Genomic DNA, 22,708 nt, shown 5'->3' on the forward strand with positions numbered 1-22,708 from the left:
ATGAGACTCACATGTGCAGACATCCTCCCACACACACAGACTCAGACATAGCTCTCTCTCTCTCTCTCTCTCTCTCTCTCTCTCTCTCTCTCTCTCTCTCTCTCTCTCTCTCTCTCTCTCTCTCTCTCTCTCTCTCTCTCTCTCTCTCTCACAGGTAAAACAAGCAGGCGCACAGAAACACACCTTTACAAGACATCACCTCTCACTGGGTGCCGACAGGACCACACATACTGTCTCACACAAAATGTTTGGAATGCTGTAAACATTTATTTCAACAGAAACCTAAATGGTTCCATCTCAAATAGTCTTCCGGGGACATCTTACTTCACCTGCACTCAATAATAAACACAAAGGTGCACGACCACAGTGAAAACATGAAAACATTGCTTGGGTGGCTTTACTACAGTTAGGGTATGATTATTTTAAGACGTGCGTCATCCTGAGATGCTTTTCAAACATCACCCTGTGCGTTTACACTAAAGGAGAAGTCGCATAAAAATAGACAGTGAATCTAATGTTTGCTCAGGTATATGTATAATAAAGAGTAAGAACTATTAGCATCCACACCAGAGGATGATATCGTTCTGTCTATTCTTGTCACTTTAAATGCTCAAGCTCATTACAGCTGTCGATGTTTTTATCGTTCATCATCAGCTAGATAAAATCGTTCTGAAAGTGATTCCAAAAATATCGTTTCTCTGTGCCGTTATCGTTATAGCTGTGGTGTGAACTCTGCTATTCTTTAATATTAAGAACGATTTTTAGACCTATATGTTTATCGTTACCTTTATAGGTATCGTCCTTTGTGTGAACAGGCCTTAATAATCAGTTTGTTATCGATATCAATCGACTTGTTGGAAAAATAATGGATAGATTATTTGATTGAAAAATAATGATGTACAGTGGGACATTAGAATTCATTGGATTGTGAAAAGTGGCAGCTATTTATCAGAATGGAGCTAGAACTGAATGCTAATGGTAAACATTAGCTATTTGGCTATTCGTTAACATTGTCTAATAATATTGTCTGAGTGTAGGCACTGGCAGGTGGTGATTATGCGTAACAAACAGGTTGTCTTTTGTATGAGCTTTGTTAAATAGAGTCGTTTTACTCAAGATACCTTCAAAGGAGCGGGCAAAGATGTACAAAACTGATGTCCATCACATGTAGATATGCTATGTAGGCTAATCGGAAGGTTATTTCAGAGGAATGCAAGTTTAAAAAAAGTTTGATTCCATCATTTGAGAGGAATGCATTAGTTGATAAAATGTTTACTCTGAATGCACTGTAGTTTTTTGGGGGATTTAAAAAAAAGTCTGATAAATATATATGTAAATGACCAGTATTGACAATAAGATGGGTGCCTTAAAGTTGCAATGAAATTTATTCTATATTGTGACATACATCCGAATCCACAACCAGAAGAAGGATTGAACACATGTTCAACGGTAATAGGAAGATAGAAGCGTTTGGTTCACAGCGGAGTGGAGAAAACGACGGTTTAACCGTGACTCAGTCTGAGCCCTGGCCTCATTAGCCTAGTAAATGAAATCCTAAAGTGTGATTTGAGAAAGCCTCTGTGTGTGTGGGATGTGGGATGTGTGTGTGTGTGTGTGTGTGTGTGTGTGTGTGTGTGTGTGTGTGTGTGTGTGTGTGTGTGTGTGGCAAGAAGTCCCACCCATATTTGTTCTGCCAGCAGACTGCTCACACAGTGAAGGTGGACCTCACACAGCGCTCAGCCAAAGCCGCAGCATTTCCGACAGTGTTCCGAGCCTGGCAGCGGCTACAGGGAGAATGAGGAATTCTCTGAGAATGGAGGAGATGCTGCCAGATATCAGCTCAGAGGCCACAGAGTAAATTTCTCAGGACAGCCAGCTGGGTGTCTGAGTCTGACAGCTCGCTCACAGTGCCCGCAGAAGAAATCTCCATTAAACCACAACGAGACACTGAGGACTTTTCTGACACTTATCATTCTAATTACGACGAGAGAGAATCAAAAGCCCTTCAGTGTGTTTGGGACAAAACACTAGCGTTTTTCCCGGGGGCACTAGACATTCAAAAATACAGATCAGCAAATCTATAATTATTGTCGTTAAGGTGTCATTATACCTGTCATCATTACACAGTGTCTTCCCTCATTCATCTTCTACGTTCAGATCCAAGCATGTTGAGTAATTCATTACAGACGCATTAGAGTATTATTCAGGCAGGTGAAAGATGCTCTATTGATACAACAAAACTCAAACCACACATCAAAAATTCATCACAAAACCACACTAGTATTATGTCCGTTGTGTTTGGCGTGGAATCTGCAAGCTATTCCCTATCTTGTCATCCAAGGATAAATCAAACCTTTATAAATCTGCTCAAAGCTTCATAGTTTTCTTTCTTCCAGATATAGCAAGTCTAAAAGATGGATCGAGTCCAGCTGGATAAAAAACGGGCACAATTACGCATAAACGCGAGTCAACCACCAATGAACAGCGACTGTCTCATCAGCCACTGTGGGAGGAAGATATCACAGGATGCCGCAACTATGACAAGTTGGCCATAAAATAGTGATTAAACACTGCTTAGATGTGCCTTGTTCATAATTAAAAGAAAATTCCCCAACCGAAATGAGCCACTGCAAGATATAACGCTAATTTTTCTCAAGAAATTCCCGGTGTTCGGTGCCTGGAGGCAGGCTCCCCACGTGCAGAGAGATAGTGTGGGCACGGTGTTGGAGACAGCGGATGATGTTTGAAGCAGCGTGGGGAGCATGTGTGGTCACAGACCTCACAGACCGATGGGTTTGGGGTGGACACAGGCAAGGCAGACACACAGAGATCACAGGAACCGGGTGGACTGATGTCAAGTCAAGTCATCTTCATTTATATAGCGCTTTTAACAATGAATTGTTTCAAAGCAGCTTTACAGAGATAAACATATAATTTAAGGTAACAGATTGTTTTGGCGTTATAGCGGTTCTTGAATAATGTTACTTCCAGCTAAAGTTAACTTTGATTGATTCACCTCCGTCGAAATGATCAGACTTTAAACGCGAACCTGTGATTAACGCTGACGGCGTTTACATGCTCATTCAGAATTCTATAGTTATGTGCTTTTTAAAATATGTGCGCAGGTTTGTAATTCATACAACCCAGCCTAAACAAACTACTTTTCTTGCCTATAAATTTTGATACAGAATTTTGTTTTATTTTATCACTTCGGGGTACGCGAGCCGGAATTCACAGCGCTTTATCCGTAGAGTGGGAAAGGGATCCTCCATAGGGAGAGGATAGTGGATACTTCAGCACTGCATTGTCATCGGGTCCAGGCGAATCTCCTTCGTCAGATCTGGACACGGCCTGGATCCGGCAGGCTGCGGGAAAACCTCGGGATAAACAAAGACACTAATATTAGCGTAGATGCCATTCTTCTTATGATGTAGCGAGTACATCGAGATTTAAGGGAAGTGTTCCCAGTTCCGGCTGACCTAATCTATGCAGCCTAACATTGAATTTATGGAAGTCTATAATGTGCACTGTGCAGTAAAAAACAGCACTTTTAGATTAAGTAAATAATTTTGAAAACAAATTATAAAGATTTACATTTTGAAGTAGGCTACATAATGTGCATGATAAGGTACAGTATAGTGTCAAATAAAAGATCAAAAAATAAAAATTTGAATTAATGAAAAAAAAGTGACATTTTAAAGGTGATGTATGTAACTTTTTCACTCTACTAAAGCAAAATACCATAATATGTTTGCAGATATTTAGGAAACATGCTGAGTTCACATATTCGTTTCTCTGAAAAACACTTCTACAGACAGTTATTTTACTTTGAAATGTGCTTTCCGTATTGGAATGTCTGTTTTGGTTTTGGGCTGTGTGATCTCACCCACTGCCAATATACCCAATAGTATTTCGACACCCCGGGATGCCAGTTTGCAGGAAACACAGCGTATTGCAGCCAGCAAATAAACTGGGTTAGAGATTGCAGATTCTACCCAACCTAAAAAGCCTCGGTATCCATCTAAAAATCTCTATGAACGAGAGCATATTAAAACGGGGATAAATAAACTCATCAACTTACAGTGTGTCAGTTTGGTGTCTCTAACTCATTCCCTCTAGCGCCACCACCTGTCCAAAGTTTCACTTATATTATGCTAATAACTTTTAAACCGTAAGGCCTATCAACAAAATTCTTTTTCCTCTGATTCCTGAGCTCATGACGATTCGATTGCATCCTATGACGCCAAAAAACCTACTTTTGCGAACTCGTCCTTGACGGGTTGTCTGATTTTCACCAAAATTGCACCAGATCATCTCCAGGCAGTGCCGACAAAAAGTTATGGAATTCAAGTCAATTCGTCAAACCGTTTTTGATAAACGCACAAACTAATTTTACGTAGCGCTTGCGAAAACAGACATATGGCTGTATCTCCGCAACGCTTAATCGTATTCAGACCAAACTTGGTACATGTCATCACAAGCATGACCTGAGGCTACATGCTGCGTTTTGGCGCAGTGCCACCTACTGGTCCGGAGAAATTAAAAATGGCTATTATTCCTCATAACTTCTGAACGGTTTGTCTAAAAATCATAAAAGTGGTCTCGTTAGATTCGACTGATGTCCAATTTTCCCAGATCGGCCATTTTGAATTATGTGCTAAAATGCTGTATTTTTTGAACGCATGAACGAATTGTTACAAAACTCGGTATGGGTCATCAGTACGATGCCTTGAAGGAGCCTGAGAAGTTTCGAAACAGCGCTACCTAGTGGTAAAATTTATTTTTCAAATGCTTATAACTCTGGCTGTAGTTAACTTATTTTCACGAGAGTCATCTCGTTGGGTTCCTGAATCCTTGCCGAGTTCACAGATACCAAACATGCTAGGTTTCGTCTTACGGTTTGTGTAGCGTTGTGATTTAGCGCTTAAAAAACATTTGCCAATATCTTCAAAACCGTTAGTCCGTTCGAGACGAAACCACCTTCAGAAGTTTGGAATCATAGGTTGCTGGCTGAAGATTAATACCCAAATGCCAAAATATTGATAGTAAGGGGTAGTAAAATTCAATCAAAATCACGTGTCAGTCATTTTTGATGTGTTTTTTTCATATTTATGTCTATAACTCCGAAGTGAATTGAGATATTTTCACCAAATTTGGCACACACATGTATGGGCTTATTCTGAGGACACTTGAAAAAAATTGTGGGATTTTGCCTCTTGGTGGCGCTATAATAGAACAAAATATGAAATTCTCATTGACTTCAATACAGTTTTATGATGTAAAATGCTATACTTAACAAATGCATTGCTGTAACATTATAAAACTCAGAATTTGCCACCAACACCATCCCCTGAAAGTTCTCAAAAGATTTCGAGTTAGCACCACCTGTTGGTCAAAAGTTAAATAAAATTTCCAAAAATGCTAATAACTTTTGAATAAATATGCCTATTGTAATGACACTGGTCTTAAAGGATAATTCCGGTATTTAGCACTTTGAGTCTATTTTCTAGTTTGTTTTGGATGAACTAGAGTGGTGGACACAGAAATTTTGACGATGGGTCCTGTCTCGACTCTTTGACTATTTTAGAATCGCCTCTGACCGCTTCAGAGTGGCTGTCTATGGGCATGCACAAACATGTCCTTAAAACAACCCTAAACGTTCGTTTTCAAAACTGTGCAACTCACCGAGTGGTTAGTGGTGTTCTCCTCCCCGTCTGAGGAGGAGGGGGCTGGGGAAACAGCGTTCTCCGATATTTTGAATTTGACCACTAGCTGTCATTCTTACAGACTGCACCTTTAAGACATTTAAAAAAGAAATTGAACAAAAAGGCCATGTAAATTTGATTCTCAAACAGGGGGGCTCAGCCAAGGGGGCAGCAGGGTGACTTTAAATGATTGAAATTAAATAATAATAATTATTATTATGAAAATAATCTATTGATTATTATTGATATATTATATAGAATAATCTATATAATCTATGAAAATAATCCTTTTTTTTTTTACAACCAATTTTTTTTTACTGAAGAACACACTGTTCTTGTAATAAATTTGACCCATATCAATTCCCCTTATGTTAAAGCTGCAGTCCGGCGTTGTTCCTCTTTGTCGCCATCTCTGTTCGAAATCTGCAACTGCAACTGCAAATTGCAGTCATTCGCGGAATTATCAACTTTACGTGAGTTGTACCAGAGCCCGTCTAACGGAGAGCCTTGGCACTTTCTATTAAGCCTGTTTTATGCTTCTGCGTCGAATCGACGGCGTACCCCTGCAGACCTCTCTGCATCCCCCGCGAACCCCTCTCCGACCCCTCCGCCGTAGCTCGACGTGCACCTCCAAAAAATTGTAACTACGCGTCGAGGCGACGCAGATCACAAGGGCTGTGATTGGTCAGATACATCATTTCAGGAGTGAAGCTTTTCCGGTTTCCCCCTCCCGCTATACCGCCATTTTTAAAGTGACCACTGCACTGTTTGTTTTAACGATATCAAGTTGAGGAACGTTTGATTCTTCTGCGATTAAACATTTGCAATAAAATCATTTGTTGTTCAACGTCGATTAGCTCCAGCTGCAACATTCTCTCTCTTTCGCTCTGCATTAGGTGTGTTTCCATTACAGATTTGCACAAAACTTTTGCGATTTTTTCTATGTCGATAAAAAACTATTGCGAAATGACGGCGTTTCCAACCAATGTTATGCGACTAAAACGTCTTTTTTTTCCTCTCGCGATAAGCCATTCCAAAAATCATGGTAACGGACGTTGGTAAGTTTAACGTTATAGCCTATCCACCGCACTAGACATTATTATTATTAATGGAAGGAGACGTGGTGTGTTATCCAAGCATTGATGGCAGGGAAAGACACGGAGTTCTCCCTCATTTCTGCTCCGAGGTCTTGATTGTGGCATTTCTTTGAGGTTTAGAGTCCAGTAGGCTATTCCTGTAATTATTGTTTCTTTTATGAATTTAATAAAGAACTCTGTCTCGTATTAATTCCAAACGGTCAGTGTAGCTACTTTTGTGTCCATTCGTTTTCACTTATTTAACCCGTAATTGCAAAACGAAAAATGAACGGTTGTTGTATTTTTAAAACGCAAAGTAGGACACCAAAATTTTAATTTGAACTGTACACCAAATGCTGAAAAAAAAAAAAAAAAATCGACGAATTTTAAGATATTTGTTTATGATTTTTTGCCCCTTTATTAAACATAAAAATGTAGATTTTACTGGTTTTCTAAGGCCAAATTAGAACCTGGAAATTATATTTTTCCAGGATTCGCGAAGCACACACACCCCTAGCGTTCTGGCGGTGAAAGGCACCGCAATGCAACGCAACCTGACGCAGAACCATAAAACGGCCACGACGCCGTAGGAGTGACGGCGTAGCTACGCCGTGGAGTTGACGCAGAAGCATAATGAGGCCTTTAGCCCCATTGTGTATCATATTGGTTGCAGTTCCATTAGAATTCCACTGGAGGTGATCGCGGGCGAGTGCAGAATGAATGGGAGTCTATGGAGCTAAACGGCTAAATGTATCTCGTTCTCCTGCTTGTCGTTGAATCAACATAGATTTTATTGTTGATTCAGCAAGTTCAATATAGATTATAGGCCAAAAGTCGAATGAACGCAATTAGACATTCTCTGGTTGTACTTCAACACCCTCTCTCGACATGGCACAGCGCGGATGAACACAGTGTTTGAGGAGAGTGTGAGGCTGTCAGTCACCGCACCAATGTGGATACTGGGATTCAGAATCACAGATTATTCTTTTTGGAAGTATGACCAACATAAGAATTTTAACCGGAAAATGTCATCTGAACTATAAATGTCATCTGAACTAGTAAGAAACATCCACTTTTGTTCTGGTTCTGACATTGCAGTAAATCGCGCTGATTAAATCTAACAATCGCTTATAAGTTATCATATCACACAAAACCGTGCAAATTATACTTTGTTCTCAAATTGTTAATGTTAACAACGTAAGCATTGCGTGACTACATGTAATGTCCTTCCGATATATATCCTCCTTGTTTTCACATGGGTCCGGTTGCAGTCTCCTTTTTTCTGTAGCCACTCCGAAGTCCGAACGAAGTCTTTTGCATTTTACAGCGGGTGAATCTGTTGTCACTGATTGTCGTTTGAACCTTTCTGGATCCGCCATCAAATTGATAAGTTTAATTATATCAAGTGCTGTGAGAAAAGGCTATAAATCTCCACCTCCAACATCCTCACACGCAATATAGCCTTAGCCTACTAGCCGAGACTCCTTCTTTATGTGTACAGATGTGACGTAATGACGCAAAGACATGCTCGAATCTCCCGCGGAAATCCACCAGTACCACTGGAATTAAAAACATTATTACAAGCTTACCGTTTTGAATCTAGCTAACTTAAGGCAAGCAGACCGTTTTAAACACTGGCTGGTTATGTATTTTCTCAAATATGTATTTCGGATAATTTTTAACCCAAAAAAAGCTACAGACTGCAGCTTTAAAGGGGTCATATAATGGTACATGCACTTTTACAAGTTGATTGTACTGAAATGTGTGTTGGCAGTGCCTGTACACAACCATCATACAATGATAAAAATCCATCTAGTGTTTTTGTTTTAATCTCCTTATATGTTTTCCCTTGTCTCAAATCGAGCTGTTCGACCGTGTGACGTCACATGGTCGGACACCCCTCCCACGATTGTTGATTGACAGCAGTGTTTCAACACAGACCCGCCCTGAGCGAGCTGTCATCATAGTCCGTCATTGTTGATACGCTGGAGCAGAATGGCGTCTAGGCGACTGTGGTGTTCTGTTCTTGGGTGTAATAACGAACACAGCAGTCATTTTGATGTTCCTAAATCCCAACCGCTGAAGTCGCATTGGCTGAGTTTTGTTTTCGAAGGGAATATTCCCCACGATCAACGTCAATGCGTTCATGTTTGCGCGAATCATTTCTCACCAGACTGCTTTATAAACGAGGGTCAGTATTAGCTGGTTTTACTAAAAAGCTGCTCCTGAAAAAAGAATCGGTACCAACTATTTATGTTCCCTCTGCACCTCCAGAAGAAGTAAGTGTAAAGTTTTATTAACCTTTATATTAATCTTTGCAAATCGCGGAAAAAAGTTTTTCATGACCATTAGTTGTAACGTCAATCTGTCAATGAACTAACGTATACATCAGTAAACACACAGCGTTTGTATCTCACTACTCTAACCTGCCAGTGCATACAAAAATAGATCAAAGTGACATTGCATTAACCAACCATTCAGAAACGTTCTGTTCGAGCCTTAATTGTCGAACTTCTTTGCGGCCGTCATCTTGTTCCGGGTCCGACTCCGGTAACGTTACAAACTGATACGATTGCACAGATGTGTCCTCAGAGACTCCCGCTGCCATTCTCTCTCCAAAATATACCCTCAACTGTTGTCAAGGCAACACTCCAAGTGCGTTGTGTCAAAACCCCAGCAGAACAGAGGGGCGGAGTGAGTGAAGCTCATTATCATTGAAAGGCATTTGCATTGAAACGGCGTGCTGAAAACAGAGCTGTTTTTGACCAGGTAAAATTTGTGTTTTCTTAAAATACTAATGAGAATTTTTAATAAAAGTATATTACAAAGTTTTCATTTAGACCCTAAATATTCATATTAACTTGTACAAAAATAGCATATGACCCCTATAATATGTAGTTATAGTTCTATTAATATAATATAATATAATATAATATAATATAATATAATATAATATAATATAATATAATATAATATAATATAATATAATATTGTACTATATTATATAATTTTTTATACAGGATATGAAAATGCCTGTGTGACATTAAATCTAGTTTGTCCTATCCCTATATTTGATTAATTATTCTCAAATAAATAGCCACAAAGAACAGAACAATGAGAGCAAACCGTTTCAGAACTGATTTCAACATATTTAGTCTTTACAAAAGAAAATATCACAACATGAATCCATGTTTTATTACTTAATACCACTATTCTTATGATTTGTACCAGTAATCCATGACTTTATTAGTTTTTTCCCCCCTCTGTCTTTCCCTATGCCCTCTTCTCCTCCCTTTCATTACCCAGGTCTGGCCTGTGACTCTTTGCCTGGACCCTGGCCACAATTAGGAGTTATAGCAATCATTAACCAACTGAGATATGAGGCAAGCCAAGCCCAGACAGCATGTAAAACAGTCAAAACCCTGCCACAGACACTCACCTAGCACAGGGAGCCTGGCACCAAGCTCTGGAAGGGAGCAGCATTCCAGACTGGCCTGTAGCTTGGGACAACTGGGATGTGTCTTACCACTGCCACACCGGACCCATGTCATAGTGGAGAATGGTCTACATAAGCGTTACAAGGAATCTGAAGGGTTTTATGTGGTGTCACCCTGCAAAGTCTGTGTTTAAAGGGTTAGTTCACCCAAAAATGAAAATTATGTCATTAATGACTCACCCTCATGTCGTTCCAAGCCTGTAAGACCTCCGTTCATCTTCGGAACACAGTTTAAGATATTTTAGATTTAGTCCGAGAGTTTTCTGTCCCTCCATTGAAAATGTGTACACGGTATACTTGTCCAGAAAGGAAATAGAGACATCATCAAAGCAGGCCATGTCACATCAGTGGGTTAGTTAGAATTTTTTGAAGCATCGAAAATACATTTTGGTCCAAAAATAACAAAAACTACGACTTTATTCAGCATTGTATTCTCTTCCGGTTCTGTTGTCAATCCGAGTTCAGTGATGCTGGTGACGTAAGACGCTGCTGATGTGTTATCAGAGCTTCGTTCACAGTCTGAGGGAGACGCACGCTGTAAACAAAACAATCTTCGTAAACATGTCTAAGGATTTCGACACAGAGGAAGACTTGCATTTTTTTGCCCAGCCATATTTATTTGAACCCGAATACACGGACGCACCAAATACACGTCCGCAGTGGCAAATACACGTCAGATTGACAAGAGCACAATACAATGCTGAATAAAGTTGTAGTTTTTGTTATTTTTGGACCAAAATGTATTTCCGATGCTTCAAAACATTCTAACTAACCCACTGGTGTCACATGGACTACTTTGATGATGTCTCTGTTTCCTTTCTGGACAAGGACAGTATACCGTACATACATTTTCAATGGAGGGACAGAAAACTGTCGGACTAAATCTAAAATATCTTAAACTGTGTTCCGAAGATGAACGGAGGTCTTATGGGCTTGGAACGACATGAGGGTGAGTCATTAATGACATAATTTTCCTTTTTGGGTGAACTAACCCTTTAAAGCCAGCGAGTTAATGGTGGGTGTTGGTGCCGTTATCACAAATCTCTGGGGAGCAGTCTTTCAGCATGTGCTACCAGCATTAATGAAATCCTTAAAGAACAATAACCAACTATAAGAGCTACTGGACAGACTCCTTCAATTCAACAAATAACTCCAAAAACATTTTAAACATGCTGGAGCAATAGAATGTACAGGGTTTTTACAGTAAAATACTGCTATTAAGCAAGCTGGGGTACAATTACTGAGTTAACGAACGCACAGCAGCACAATACAGTTGACAGTCCTGTATTTAAGTTGTTTGTAAGAATTTCTGCTACAGTCTGTAAGAATGACAGCTAGAGGTCGAAATAGGTACTTCAGTCCAAATTCAAAATATTGGAGATCGTTGTTTCCAACGAATTCATTTTGCACCGAATTCGGTTATTAAACATTTTCTCACAACCGCATTTTCCGCTCACCTCTGTGTGAATGCATGTATCCACCGCACTGGACAACACGTTCTGTATTGGCTAGATGCGTGTCAATGGACGTCGCCATTTTGATAAATTACTTTAATCACTGCTGCTACTATGGTTACAGGTGGGTAACAGGTAACAAAAAAGGGAGTGGCTGGCATCGGTTATTCGTTAGATTCGAATAGACTTTATTCATAGGGCACCAGCTTTGATTTCTGAGGGATATTGTAACGGGATGTTTTGGGAATGGCATCGGTTATTCGTTGGATTTGAATAGATAGCCTACTCAAATACTGTGTGTCATGGAATGTTTTTGGAATGGAATCGGTTATTCGTTGGATTTGAATATAGGCTAACTTACTCAAACTGTTTTGGGACATCCTACACTGACGATTTTTTTTTTCTTCCGAATTCTAAATTATGACTAAAAATAAAGAATCTATTTCCAATGGGCAGCGATTTTCTATTATTTAATCAATAAGCGTGTAACTGTTGTTGGCCTGAATGGTGAAAGACCACAGAGCCAGGGAAAAACTAGATAGGCCTATGTATTAGGAATTTAACCCCTAAATTCTTGACATGTTTTATTAATTTGTTCATTGATTTCAGTTCACTTGTGATATGATAAATTTGTGATTAAATGATTCAACTAATATGAAGGAACGAAAGAGTAGGAAACAAATTCATAATTCAAAAACGTGGTTGGTTGGCGTGTTTAACTGCAAGGTGCACTTTGGTTGGATTTTGAATTCCCATGGTTGCCAGATAAACCAGTAGCACCTCATTGCAGTACACAAGATCCAGGGGGCGGAGTTGGATCCAGATCTAAGGGGTGGAGATGGGTAGGATTAGGGGTGGGGTTAGGGATCAGGGGGCGGAGATGGGTAGGTTGAGGTACATGTAAGGTGGGAGGAGTTGGATCTTGATCCAACTCCTCCCCCTGGATTTTGTGTTCTGCAGTGAGGACCATCTCAGATAAAGTGCCACTTTTTTTCATCATCCCTTTTAAAATAGGTTCATATTCCTTTTGCAGTTGGAAGGTCATAAAAGCTGCTGTTTGGTACACACAAGCACCAATAATCACACAGGCCTACACAAATAGGCTAAGCCTAAATAAGATTAATGCATGCAAATAGCTGACTGTAAGTTAAATCCTGGATTTTTATGTCACAAACACAACCATGCCATTTGGATAAGTATTTTTCCTCATCATTATTTAGAATTGAACAATCAAAAATACCTTCACAGACAGTGCTGCAGTTCAAAACTAACCGAGCGGTTGTGTGGTCATGATTTATGCACCATTATCAGTTGCTAATGGGTCTGTGAATGTGTATTCTCACAGTTCAACCTCCATGTCAACTAGCACTCACTGGGAGACCTGCTACAGCAGAGTCCAATTGTGCATTAATGAAAACCATGTGCTCAGACTCTGTCAAACTCTTGGCTAATTCCTCAGTTCTTTTAACCCAATACTTTGAGTCAAGCAATGCCTCACTTGCACACTATACTCAAGACCACACCAATGTAATCCTTAATCTCGCTTGTAAACAACACAAAATGTTTTTCTGTTCCTTCACTTGCCATAACAAGAATCCTTTTCTGTTTCCACATGCATTATTATGTCTGTGAAGCTATCCTGTAAAGCCTTGTGAATGGCAGATTTCTTTTTTCCACAGGAGCAGTGAATGAAAAAGGGCTTTCTGAAATGCACAGGACAGAGGAGTATGGAGCCTGTGGAGCCCAGTGTGTTTATCTATGTCACAGTCTATCGGTGGCTGACCGTGAATAAGTTGGTGGGGTGGGGGGTGTTTTTGTTTCCAATGGCAGATGGGGCCCTCTCTCTCTCTCTCTCTCTCTCTCTCTCTCTCTCTCTCTCTCTCTCTCTCTCTCTCTCTCTCTCTCTCTCTCTCTCTCTCTCTCTCTCTCTCTCTCTCTCTCTCTCTCTCTCTCTCTCTCTCTCTCTCTCTCTGTGTCCAGGAAGTGCCGCAAACACAAACCACACTGAGCGTGTTGTGCTTTCGGCCGGGCCGTGGCTTGCAGCGGTCAGGCCTGAGTCTCACTCCCTGGGTGGTCTGGCCCTGCAAATGTTTATGATCTAAACCAACCTAATCCAACTGGCTTGTTTAAGGGAATTGAGAATGATTTACAAGAGCTGCGATGGCCAGGAATAGGAAATCAGAGGAAATCGAGGCAGAGCTTCAAGTCTGTGGTAGCCTTATGACTCTGCTTTGCTTCTATCTATCTAGCCTCATTATCCCATGCCGGAAAGTCTTTATGTTGACTGCACCAATGGCAAATTGTCTGGCTCAGTTGTGTTGATAACATAAGGCTCAGTGGATTTGTCACAAAATGTGCAGTTTTACACCTGAATGCATATTTAAACCACATAAGTCATGCAGTTTTGCAATTCATGCTGCATTTTAGACATAGAATAGTGGAATATATATACATGCATATATATATATATGTAATACAGTAGTCAACATTTGAAGTGGATCAAAGAAATTCATCAAAGTTGTCCTATAGAACGGGTTTGTTCAAAATTCATGTATAACTTTGATGAAAGGTCAAATATTAATATTATGTAATACACATATTATCTATCTATCTATCTATCTATCTATCTATCTATCTATCTATCTATCTATCTATCTATCTATCTATCTATCTATCTATCTATCTATCTATCTATCTATCTATCTATAATCAGATTGCATGTCAAAAAAAAAAAAAAAAAAAAGGTTTTGTGCATGTTCATCTCAAACAGCATCATCAAGGACTTTGTTCCATAGTGCAACTGTTCCACATTTCCTCTCTGTGCCCCAAGCCTCCATGCCACCATTAGCACTGTCATGTGGCTGCCTTTAGTCTTAGGCTAAGCCCTCAATATTTTGTTATGGTCACATGTTAGTGCTGTAAAAGAGCAGATAATTACTAGAGAAGTGTCAGTGGCCTGGACTGACTTTTATTACTGCCTTTCTTGAACCAGAGCCCGCTGCTGTAATGACAAAAATATTGCCATCTGTATGTAGTGAACAGCTTGTAAATAAAGACGAATCACAGGTATTAGAACATAAAAACTCTTATTGCTGGGTTCCCAGATTGCATGCATGTTAAAATGCACCCCTGACCTTAACTTTGAAATTTGAAGAAGTGAGAAATGACGGTAAAATACTGAAATTCAAGCAAACATTTGTGTATGTTTTTTAAATTTCATATGGTTAGAGATTGATCAATATTGCTTTTTTTTTTACCAATGCAAATTATTTTATAAAACAAATGTCCAATAAGGTTTTTAATTATTTTTATTTCTTCTCCTTATTATTATTATTATTATTATTATTGTTATTATATCATAAGCCACTCAATGCTTTATTGTCCCTGTCATTTTATATGCTATAGATTCCACAGAACATCTGAAGATAATATAGAACAATGGTTGAAAATGTTTGCTTATTTTGCCTGTTTTAACCAATCTAGTTTCAATGATGCACATCACCAACATATCATTTTCCTCACAAAGCCCAAACAAAAAGCAGATTTGCTTGTTTAGCTGGACATAAAAATGTAAATGAGAATGTTTGTTTTGCTCTCTGTTTGTGATCATTTAACATGATGACCCCACAGAAATTGCAGCGGTCCGTTCAGGCAGTACACCAGATGTTAAACTTGGGTCATGTAATCCATATGAGATTTCTCGGGTTATCCTTTAAAAATATTGCTTCACTTTACAAAAGAAGAAAAGATTAGGTGCATGGCCAAAGTTTTTGGAGAGTGTGAATCACAAACAGTTGGTGTTAGGGGACATAGCAAAGGTGTGAATTCAGCACACAAACACTCAGAGCTTTAACATCAATATTTCCTTTGCTTTAACTTTTCTTTCTACTTTTTTTCTAATGGAGGCAGCCTGCCCTGTTATTCCAATGTTTCTTCTGCAGGCAGCGACCAATGAAGCTCATCTCCTATCCAGAGAAAACAAAGCTAAGCCACATTCCAAAAGTTCAATTTGCTGTTACATCGGAGGTCTGTGAATTGGGGTTTGGGCCATGTCTGTTGACTGAGGGGATGGGTGGAGGAATGGGCTGGAGAGAAGACTTTAAATTTTGACTATGAAACTGGACATTTTATTAATAGGCTACACTTAGGTTCCGGGAGTTTAAGGGAGTATTGTTGATGTGGGATGGAAAAATCTATTACAAAAATGTACCATGGTATAATATTCTGCCAAAATAGTTATAGCTACAGTTGTTTTTATGCTGTAAATAATAAATTAATATTTTACATTTAAACACTCCAAGAAGCATTCAATATTCTTTCTGCCAATTTATGTTGTTGTTATAGTGGCTAATTGTTTTAAGGAGTGTTGGATGCTATGAAACTGGAAAATTAATGGTTAAATAATAGTGTGTGTAAAAGTATTTTATTGTTATAATCCGTATTTTTAAATGTCAGCACGTGTTTTCCTTTTACTTTAAACATAGGCTAAATAGCATTTACGTAACCACTTCTGAAAATCCTTTACCTGGTTAAATTATGCAAAAAAACAAAACAAAAACAAAAAACGCGAAAATGTAATACTAAAAAAATCAGTCACTGCATAATGCATACACTAAAACAAAAATATTTTACAATAATATTATGCTGTAAACGCCCTTTTGCTTTTACATTTAGGCAAACAACTTGTTTGAAACCAGACAGGCTATTATTTACTAGTGTAGGCTATAAAATAAAAACAACAACAACAACAACATACATCATTATATAAATCCAAATATCAATTCAAATGATCTTTGAATACATAGAAATTAAAATAAACAAATAAAAGAAAAAGGGAAGTCATCTGACTATTTTCACGCTCTCCTCTATTTTTTTTTCTCTTCAAAAGAGGAACTGATCTCTCTCCGGAACCAAAGTTTATGGTCGTGGTTTCTGTACGACCTATTTAATAGTTACGGTCTTATGTCATTATCTCGAAATGTCTTGTTAGTTATTTTAGACTAATACATATAACATATCCAGATGATTTTTAGTTATTCGTATTCATTGTGTTTAAATACTTCGATTCTATCGGTTTTTAGCAGTAAGTGTTTGAAGATAGCGAGTTTAGTGACAGACCGCTCCACATGAGCGTCTGCTAGTGCTGCAGATTTTCACGTGCACGAACCCGATACTTTACAAATCATAATCATTTGGACGACCAATAGAGGCAAGTCGACTGTGTATTTCTAAACCTTTTTAAACGTTAATAACTAATAAGGTCAGAATCGGTTATTTGTTTGCACGTCTCACTTAATGTAGTGTAGATGATGAAACAAGAGGCATGTCTGGAGTAATATCTTGAAAAGCATGTTAAATCAAAGAAAAAAGCTCCATCTGTCAGTCTGATTCAGTGTTTTCTGAGTGCTGATGTAGAAGACTGAATGTGTTGTTTGTTTTGCAGGTGTTAGGGATGGAGCTGCAGGCGGTGCTGATGGCAGCAGGTGGAGGCTCCAGGATGATGGATCTCACCTATAACACCCCTAAACCTCTGCTACCTGTGGGAAACAGACCCCTCATCTGGTACCCCCTCAACCTGCTGGAGAGAGTGGGCTTTGAAGGTAAATATACCGTCATATCAGAAACATTGTAGTATGTTAGTATACTTTTAGGATATATCCTGTTATAGAGATTTATGGATAGATTCTTCTTTCATCTGTGTTCTTCTAGAACACATTTATTTCAAATCACAGAAGATTGCTTGACAACTGTTCCTATTATTGCAGAAGATTGTTTGACAGCTGTTAACAGATCTGCTAAGAATAATGAATAAGACATCGTGGCTTGAAATTACTTTAAAATGTTTATTTTAAGGGTAATTCTTTAGATATTGTGTCATTTAATTAAATTTTATCAAGGCCCACATTGCCAAATGGGAGTAGAAATAGGTTTTCTTAGTAACAAGGACAATACAATCTATATTCTTTAATGAAATAATAATACAAAATGCAGTTTCATAGCATACATGATGTCAGCTAGTTTAGTTTCTGAAGTATATGGTCTACATTACATTGTCTTTTATTGTTACTTGGTTTTAATTTTACTTTCTTATTGGAAAGTATTTTGAGCTGGATTTCTGCTATGAATTTATGATTTTACTATTATTTTTGAATTAATAAATAATACAAAATAATTAACTTTCAGTGTCCTGACAGTCCTGGACTCTGTAAAAAAAAAAAAAAGAGAGAAAAAGGACTGACTATTGCTTTACCAGAAACAGTAACTCTATGGCTGTGAATTGCTTTGCATAGGTTAGCTGACATCGGATTGGATGACATGTTTGGGGGTGGGTTTTGATGAGTGTGTGTGGGTGTGTGGTTAACAAAATGCTAAAATTGCTTATTACACACTTAAGCTGCAGGTGGTAATAATTTTTGCAGGCTGCTTTAATTGAACTAATAAAGTCCTTATTTCCTAAATGGGAAAGGTAGGGCCATTTTAACAATTGGCATACTATAATGGCATGGTTTCCACGTTACACCCACTCGCACAGACCAGCGCCCATGTTGCTTCTCATTTTTAGTATCAAGACTCTTTTTGTCAGGGTACAGGAGCTTGATAAAACCAACTAGATTTTGCTGGGGGTTTTTTGGCTGCATATTTTGTTTTATAAGTCCTAAATTTTAATGTTTTATGTGCCCTAAATTCATGTGCTTAAATGGAAACTGTTTGTAAAGGTGGATGTATTGCCTAGTTGCAGTGTTGGGAAAGTTCACTTTCTACATGAACTAGTTCAAAGTTCAGTTCACAAATTTTAAAATGAACTAGTTCAGTTCATAGTTCATACTTCACAATTTTGAACTAAGTTCACGGTTCCAAAAAATGAACTAGTTCATAGTTCTTTTTTTCCATATGTTGCTGCGAGGTTTTTTTATTTTTATTTTTTTATCATTGCCACAACCCATATACAACCACTACAGCAATTATTTTATCGGCGGGCAAAGTTTGCACAGAAATGTAAGATTTTTCTGATCCTCACCAACCTTGTCTTAAAACTGATCATACGATACGACGCCGCCTCGATGCTTTGTCGACTACATGCTGCTTCTTGTCTTGATGACGCATGCGGCGGCCGCGGTGCGACACTGGTGGCTTGTGCTGCCAGATTGGGTGTTTTTTTCGCTACATATTAAGGCCTGTTTACGTGTGTTTTAGCCAGGTTTTCGCCTGGAAGGCTCTATAGAAATCTGGCACCCTATTGAACGAAGTTAAACTGAGAGAGCATGCGTTCACTCACACCAGAATGAACGCGTTCACAGTAACGTTCATCAGGCAGTAATACAGTACGTTCAGTTCACGTTCGCCCAAAATATGAACGAGTTCATGAACTATCGTTCAATGAACGCGTTCAGGCACAACACTGCCTAGTTGACACTATCTATACAACTAAACTGGTAAAAGACTAATGAAATTAAGCCAAGTTACTCTGGTCTTTTCAATCTACACAACTGCTTTAGGTGGGAAGGACACCGGATGACAAGATAAAATTACACTGAGTCAAATGCACCCCAGACAACTAATGTTGGATCATTTCAATTCTGCAATAATCAACTGTAGTCTAGTACTTGTCTTATGTTTTAGGCCAGCTTTCCTCCACATAGCTTAGCAATAGGTGACCCTCAGCAGCATGCACCGTAAAAACTGTTTGGGCTAACATAGCATGGAGCAATTTTAATAGTGCTAGTAAGTTATAAAATGGAAATAAATCACATTTTAAATGGTCAAAAAGAATAGACATTTACAACTTTTTAATTCATTTTAATGTATAAATAATAAATATATAATTTTACGTAAAAAAAAAAAGAAAATGATTGATTGCCCCCCACAAGTGAACTCTCCAATGGCATTTGTTTAAAACTTCATTGACAAATAATGAAAGAACAGCATTAGACAAAATGACAAAGAAGAGGAATTGGCAAATGGACAAAAAAAAGCAACTGGTAATTTTTGTAATTAAAATGTGCATATAAAAATTTCGATAACGCATTAGTTTAGTTTTGAGTCCACTTGTTGCTTGTTAACATGTATATTACTAGGCTATTGGCTGTTTATTAGTACTTATAAAGCACATATTAATGCCTTATTCTGCATGACCATATTCTACATCCCTTAATCCTACCCAATACCTAAACTTAACAAATACTTTACTAACTATTAATAAGCCTTAAGTTTATTGAGGCAAAACGTCGTAGTTACTTAGTAGTTAGTTTTTTTTTTTAGTTAATTTTTATTTATACAGTTTTAAATGTCTATTAATCTGTACATTTAGAAAGGGATTTGTTTATTTCCATTTTTATGTTTGAATTATTAAGTGTCAGTCCTGATCCTCCATACTAATGGTTAAATGGCCTTAGGCCTAAAGCCACTTATATCGGAATTTATAGACTTTTATGCTAGATTACAAGAAAAACCATCATCCATACCTTTAAAATATTGAAATAATTTTTTTTTTTTTTTGTGGAAATAAATCCAAAACTGATAACTTAGAACCCTCTGTTCACTTCATTGCTTTAGCACATTTGAGAGCCAGTAGAGAAGGTGTACCTTCTTGAGTATCTGTGTTTAATGTCTTCATGATAATGAAATGTTTATTGTTCACACCTAGCTGTATTGACTAACCGTGAGATCCAGCTGGTATGGAGTTTGTGGCTATGGCCCTTTGCCTGCCCAGCAGTACAGTATGCACCTTTATGTGTGGCACATTCTATCCTGTTAACAGCCAGAGTGCCAGCCAACAAGGCCCTGCAATTAGCTTTTACAAGTTTTAGCACAAACTATGGTAAGTAAGCTGATTCGTTAGAAAATATTTATGCAGTAAAGCAGGATTCTGGGACAAACTTCATCCAGTTGGCCGCAAGTCTGTCTCAACGGGTAACGCAAATAACTCACAAAGACTAGATTGAAGGTGTCTTGTCTAATATATTTTTACAAGTCTGAGGTATCACAGGTAAAATGTGTGCTGTTCTTAACCAATGGTGTCAAGGAAAAATATCTCTTCCATTTCCCACAAATGTCAAAACTGTTTACAGTGTTTTGTTTACAGTGAAGTAATTGTATTACTCACCATGTGTCCTTATAATGTTATTGTCATTTTTGTAAACTGCGCTGCACTCCTAGTGTTCAGTTCCATTTTGTTACACTGTATACCTGTATACGGATAGAATGACAATAAACTATCTCTAATCTAATTTTATTAATTAAGGTAAGTATTTTTATTATTGTATTTAGTAAGGTTTTATTTTTAAAGAAATTAACACTTGTTTTTCAGTAAGGACGCATTAAATTGATCAAAAGTGACAGTAAATACATTCATACTGTTACAAAAGATTTCTGTTTCAAATAAATTATATTATTTTAAACTTTCTATTCATCGAAGAATCCTGAATTTTTTTTCAAAAAAAAAGTTTCCACATAAATAAAGCAGCACAAGAAACATTTCTTATATAGATTTGTTTTCAAAAACAAACAAATTTTTCAACAGTAGTGTACATCAAAAACATGAATTATGCTTCTGATCCTTAATTCACCTAAGTGTTATCGTTATGTTTTTTTTTTCCAGAGGTGATTGTCATCACTACTAAAGAGGTTCAAAAGGCCCTGAGCACCGATCAACGGCTGAAGACGGACGTGAAGATGAAGTTGGATGTGGTGTGTATTCAGGAGGAAACTGACATGGGCACTGCAGATGCCCTTCGACACATACAGCAAAAGATCAAGGTGCGTCAAGTGTCAATATCATAAGATAACACTGAGGTATAACATTTCTTACATTGACAATTACATTGTCCTTCCAAAAAATGGGTTAGAAAATAGGGCAAGAATTAACTGGATACAATAACTGGATGCAGTCTAGAAGATTAAGACTTCTTAAAGGGGAGAGAGGAGAAAAACATGAAATGTTTAAAACTAGCTACGTTTCTTGCTAGGTTATTGGTATGTGATAGATTATCTAAAAGATCCAATCGTTATCACAACTAAAATCATGGGATTCTTCCACATTGATTGTGTCGTTGCGATAGTGTCTCCACACCAGACAGGGTGCTTTTACACCGTTGGTTCATTCGGTCCGGACTAAGGGCGAAAAATGATACTTTGTATAATTTTCAGGCGTTTTGGTTCCTTTTCACACCATACTGATTGCTCTGGTCTGAATCAGTTGATGACTTGATGAAACGAACCAAAATACAGTCACGTGACAACATCCACATCACCCGTTGGCCAGATGTGCCTTGAACATATTTCCACAACTGCACTTCGATTGGTCAGAATTAACGTGCGGGAAAATTCCAACAGAACTCCCGGAAGTAAACAAAAGAGGAGGAAAATCCGTCAGACATGCGGAGAATTCGCTCACAATGTATGTTCAGAATCAGCACGAGCTTTATCCTTTCGCAAATCCCCTCATAAACAAAGTCTAGACGCGATATAAATAAGATATAAATAAGAGATTCACTGTGCAGTGCGGACAACTTCAGTGTTTATGATGAGAGTTTTAGCGAGAGTGCAGAACGCGGTCAGTCAGTCATGGCTTAAAAGGAGCGCTATTGACAATCTAAATAATAATTTTGTTTGACTACGGCAGCTGGTTTAGTCCAAAAATGCGCAGTTCTTTGGCAGTTGGGTCTGTTCGAGGTCGGATCACGTTCTCACCACAAATGAACCGCTCCAGAGTTCGCTTGAAAGCGTACGCTTATTTGGTCCGCTTTTGGTGCGCACCCGAGTACGATTGCTGCATTCACGTCTGCCCAAACGAACCGCACCAAGGGGAAAAACGAACTCTAGTGCGATTCAACGAACTAAATGAGGCAGGTGTGAAAGCACCCTAACATGAGAAGTGCTACAATGCATAATTACAATATTGAAAAGCTATGTGACGTCATGAAAATGAAAATATTTTAAGACTGTTACGAAAATTGATGTTGACAAATAAAAATATGA

The 22,708-nt window shown here is 38.3% G+C and overlaps 1 protein-coding gene across 1 annotated transcript in view; it reads left to right on the forward strand.

Annotated features, from left to right (window-relative positions):
* Window positions 1-16,685: 16,685 nt before the first annotated feature.
* Window positions 16,686-22,708, forward strand: part of eif2b3 (eukaryotic translation initiation factor 2B, subunit 3 gamma) — a 44,700-nt gene continuing 38,677 nt past the window's right edge. The window contains exons 1-3 of the mRNA XM_056239521.1: window positions 16,686-16,940; window positions 17,175-17,331; window positions 21,330-21,487. Coding sequence (XP_056095496.1) covers window positions 17,184-17,331; window positions 21,330-21,487 — 306 coding nt within the window. The 5' untranslated portion in view covers window positions 16,686-16,940; window positions 17,175-17,183. The remainder of the gene's footprint in view (window positions 16,941-17,174; window positions 17,332-21,329; window positions 21,488-22,708) is intronic.

This window comes from Rhinichthys klamathensis, unplaced genomic scaffold, assembly GCF_029890125.1.
Source record: "Rhinichthys klamathensis goyatoka isolate OS25496 unplaced genomic scaffold, OSU_Roscu_1.1 h1tg000566l_1, whole genome shotgun sequence".
NCBI lineage: Eukaryota > Metazoa > Chordata > Actinopteri > Cypriniformes > Leuciscidae > Rhinichthys > Rhinichthys klamathensis.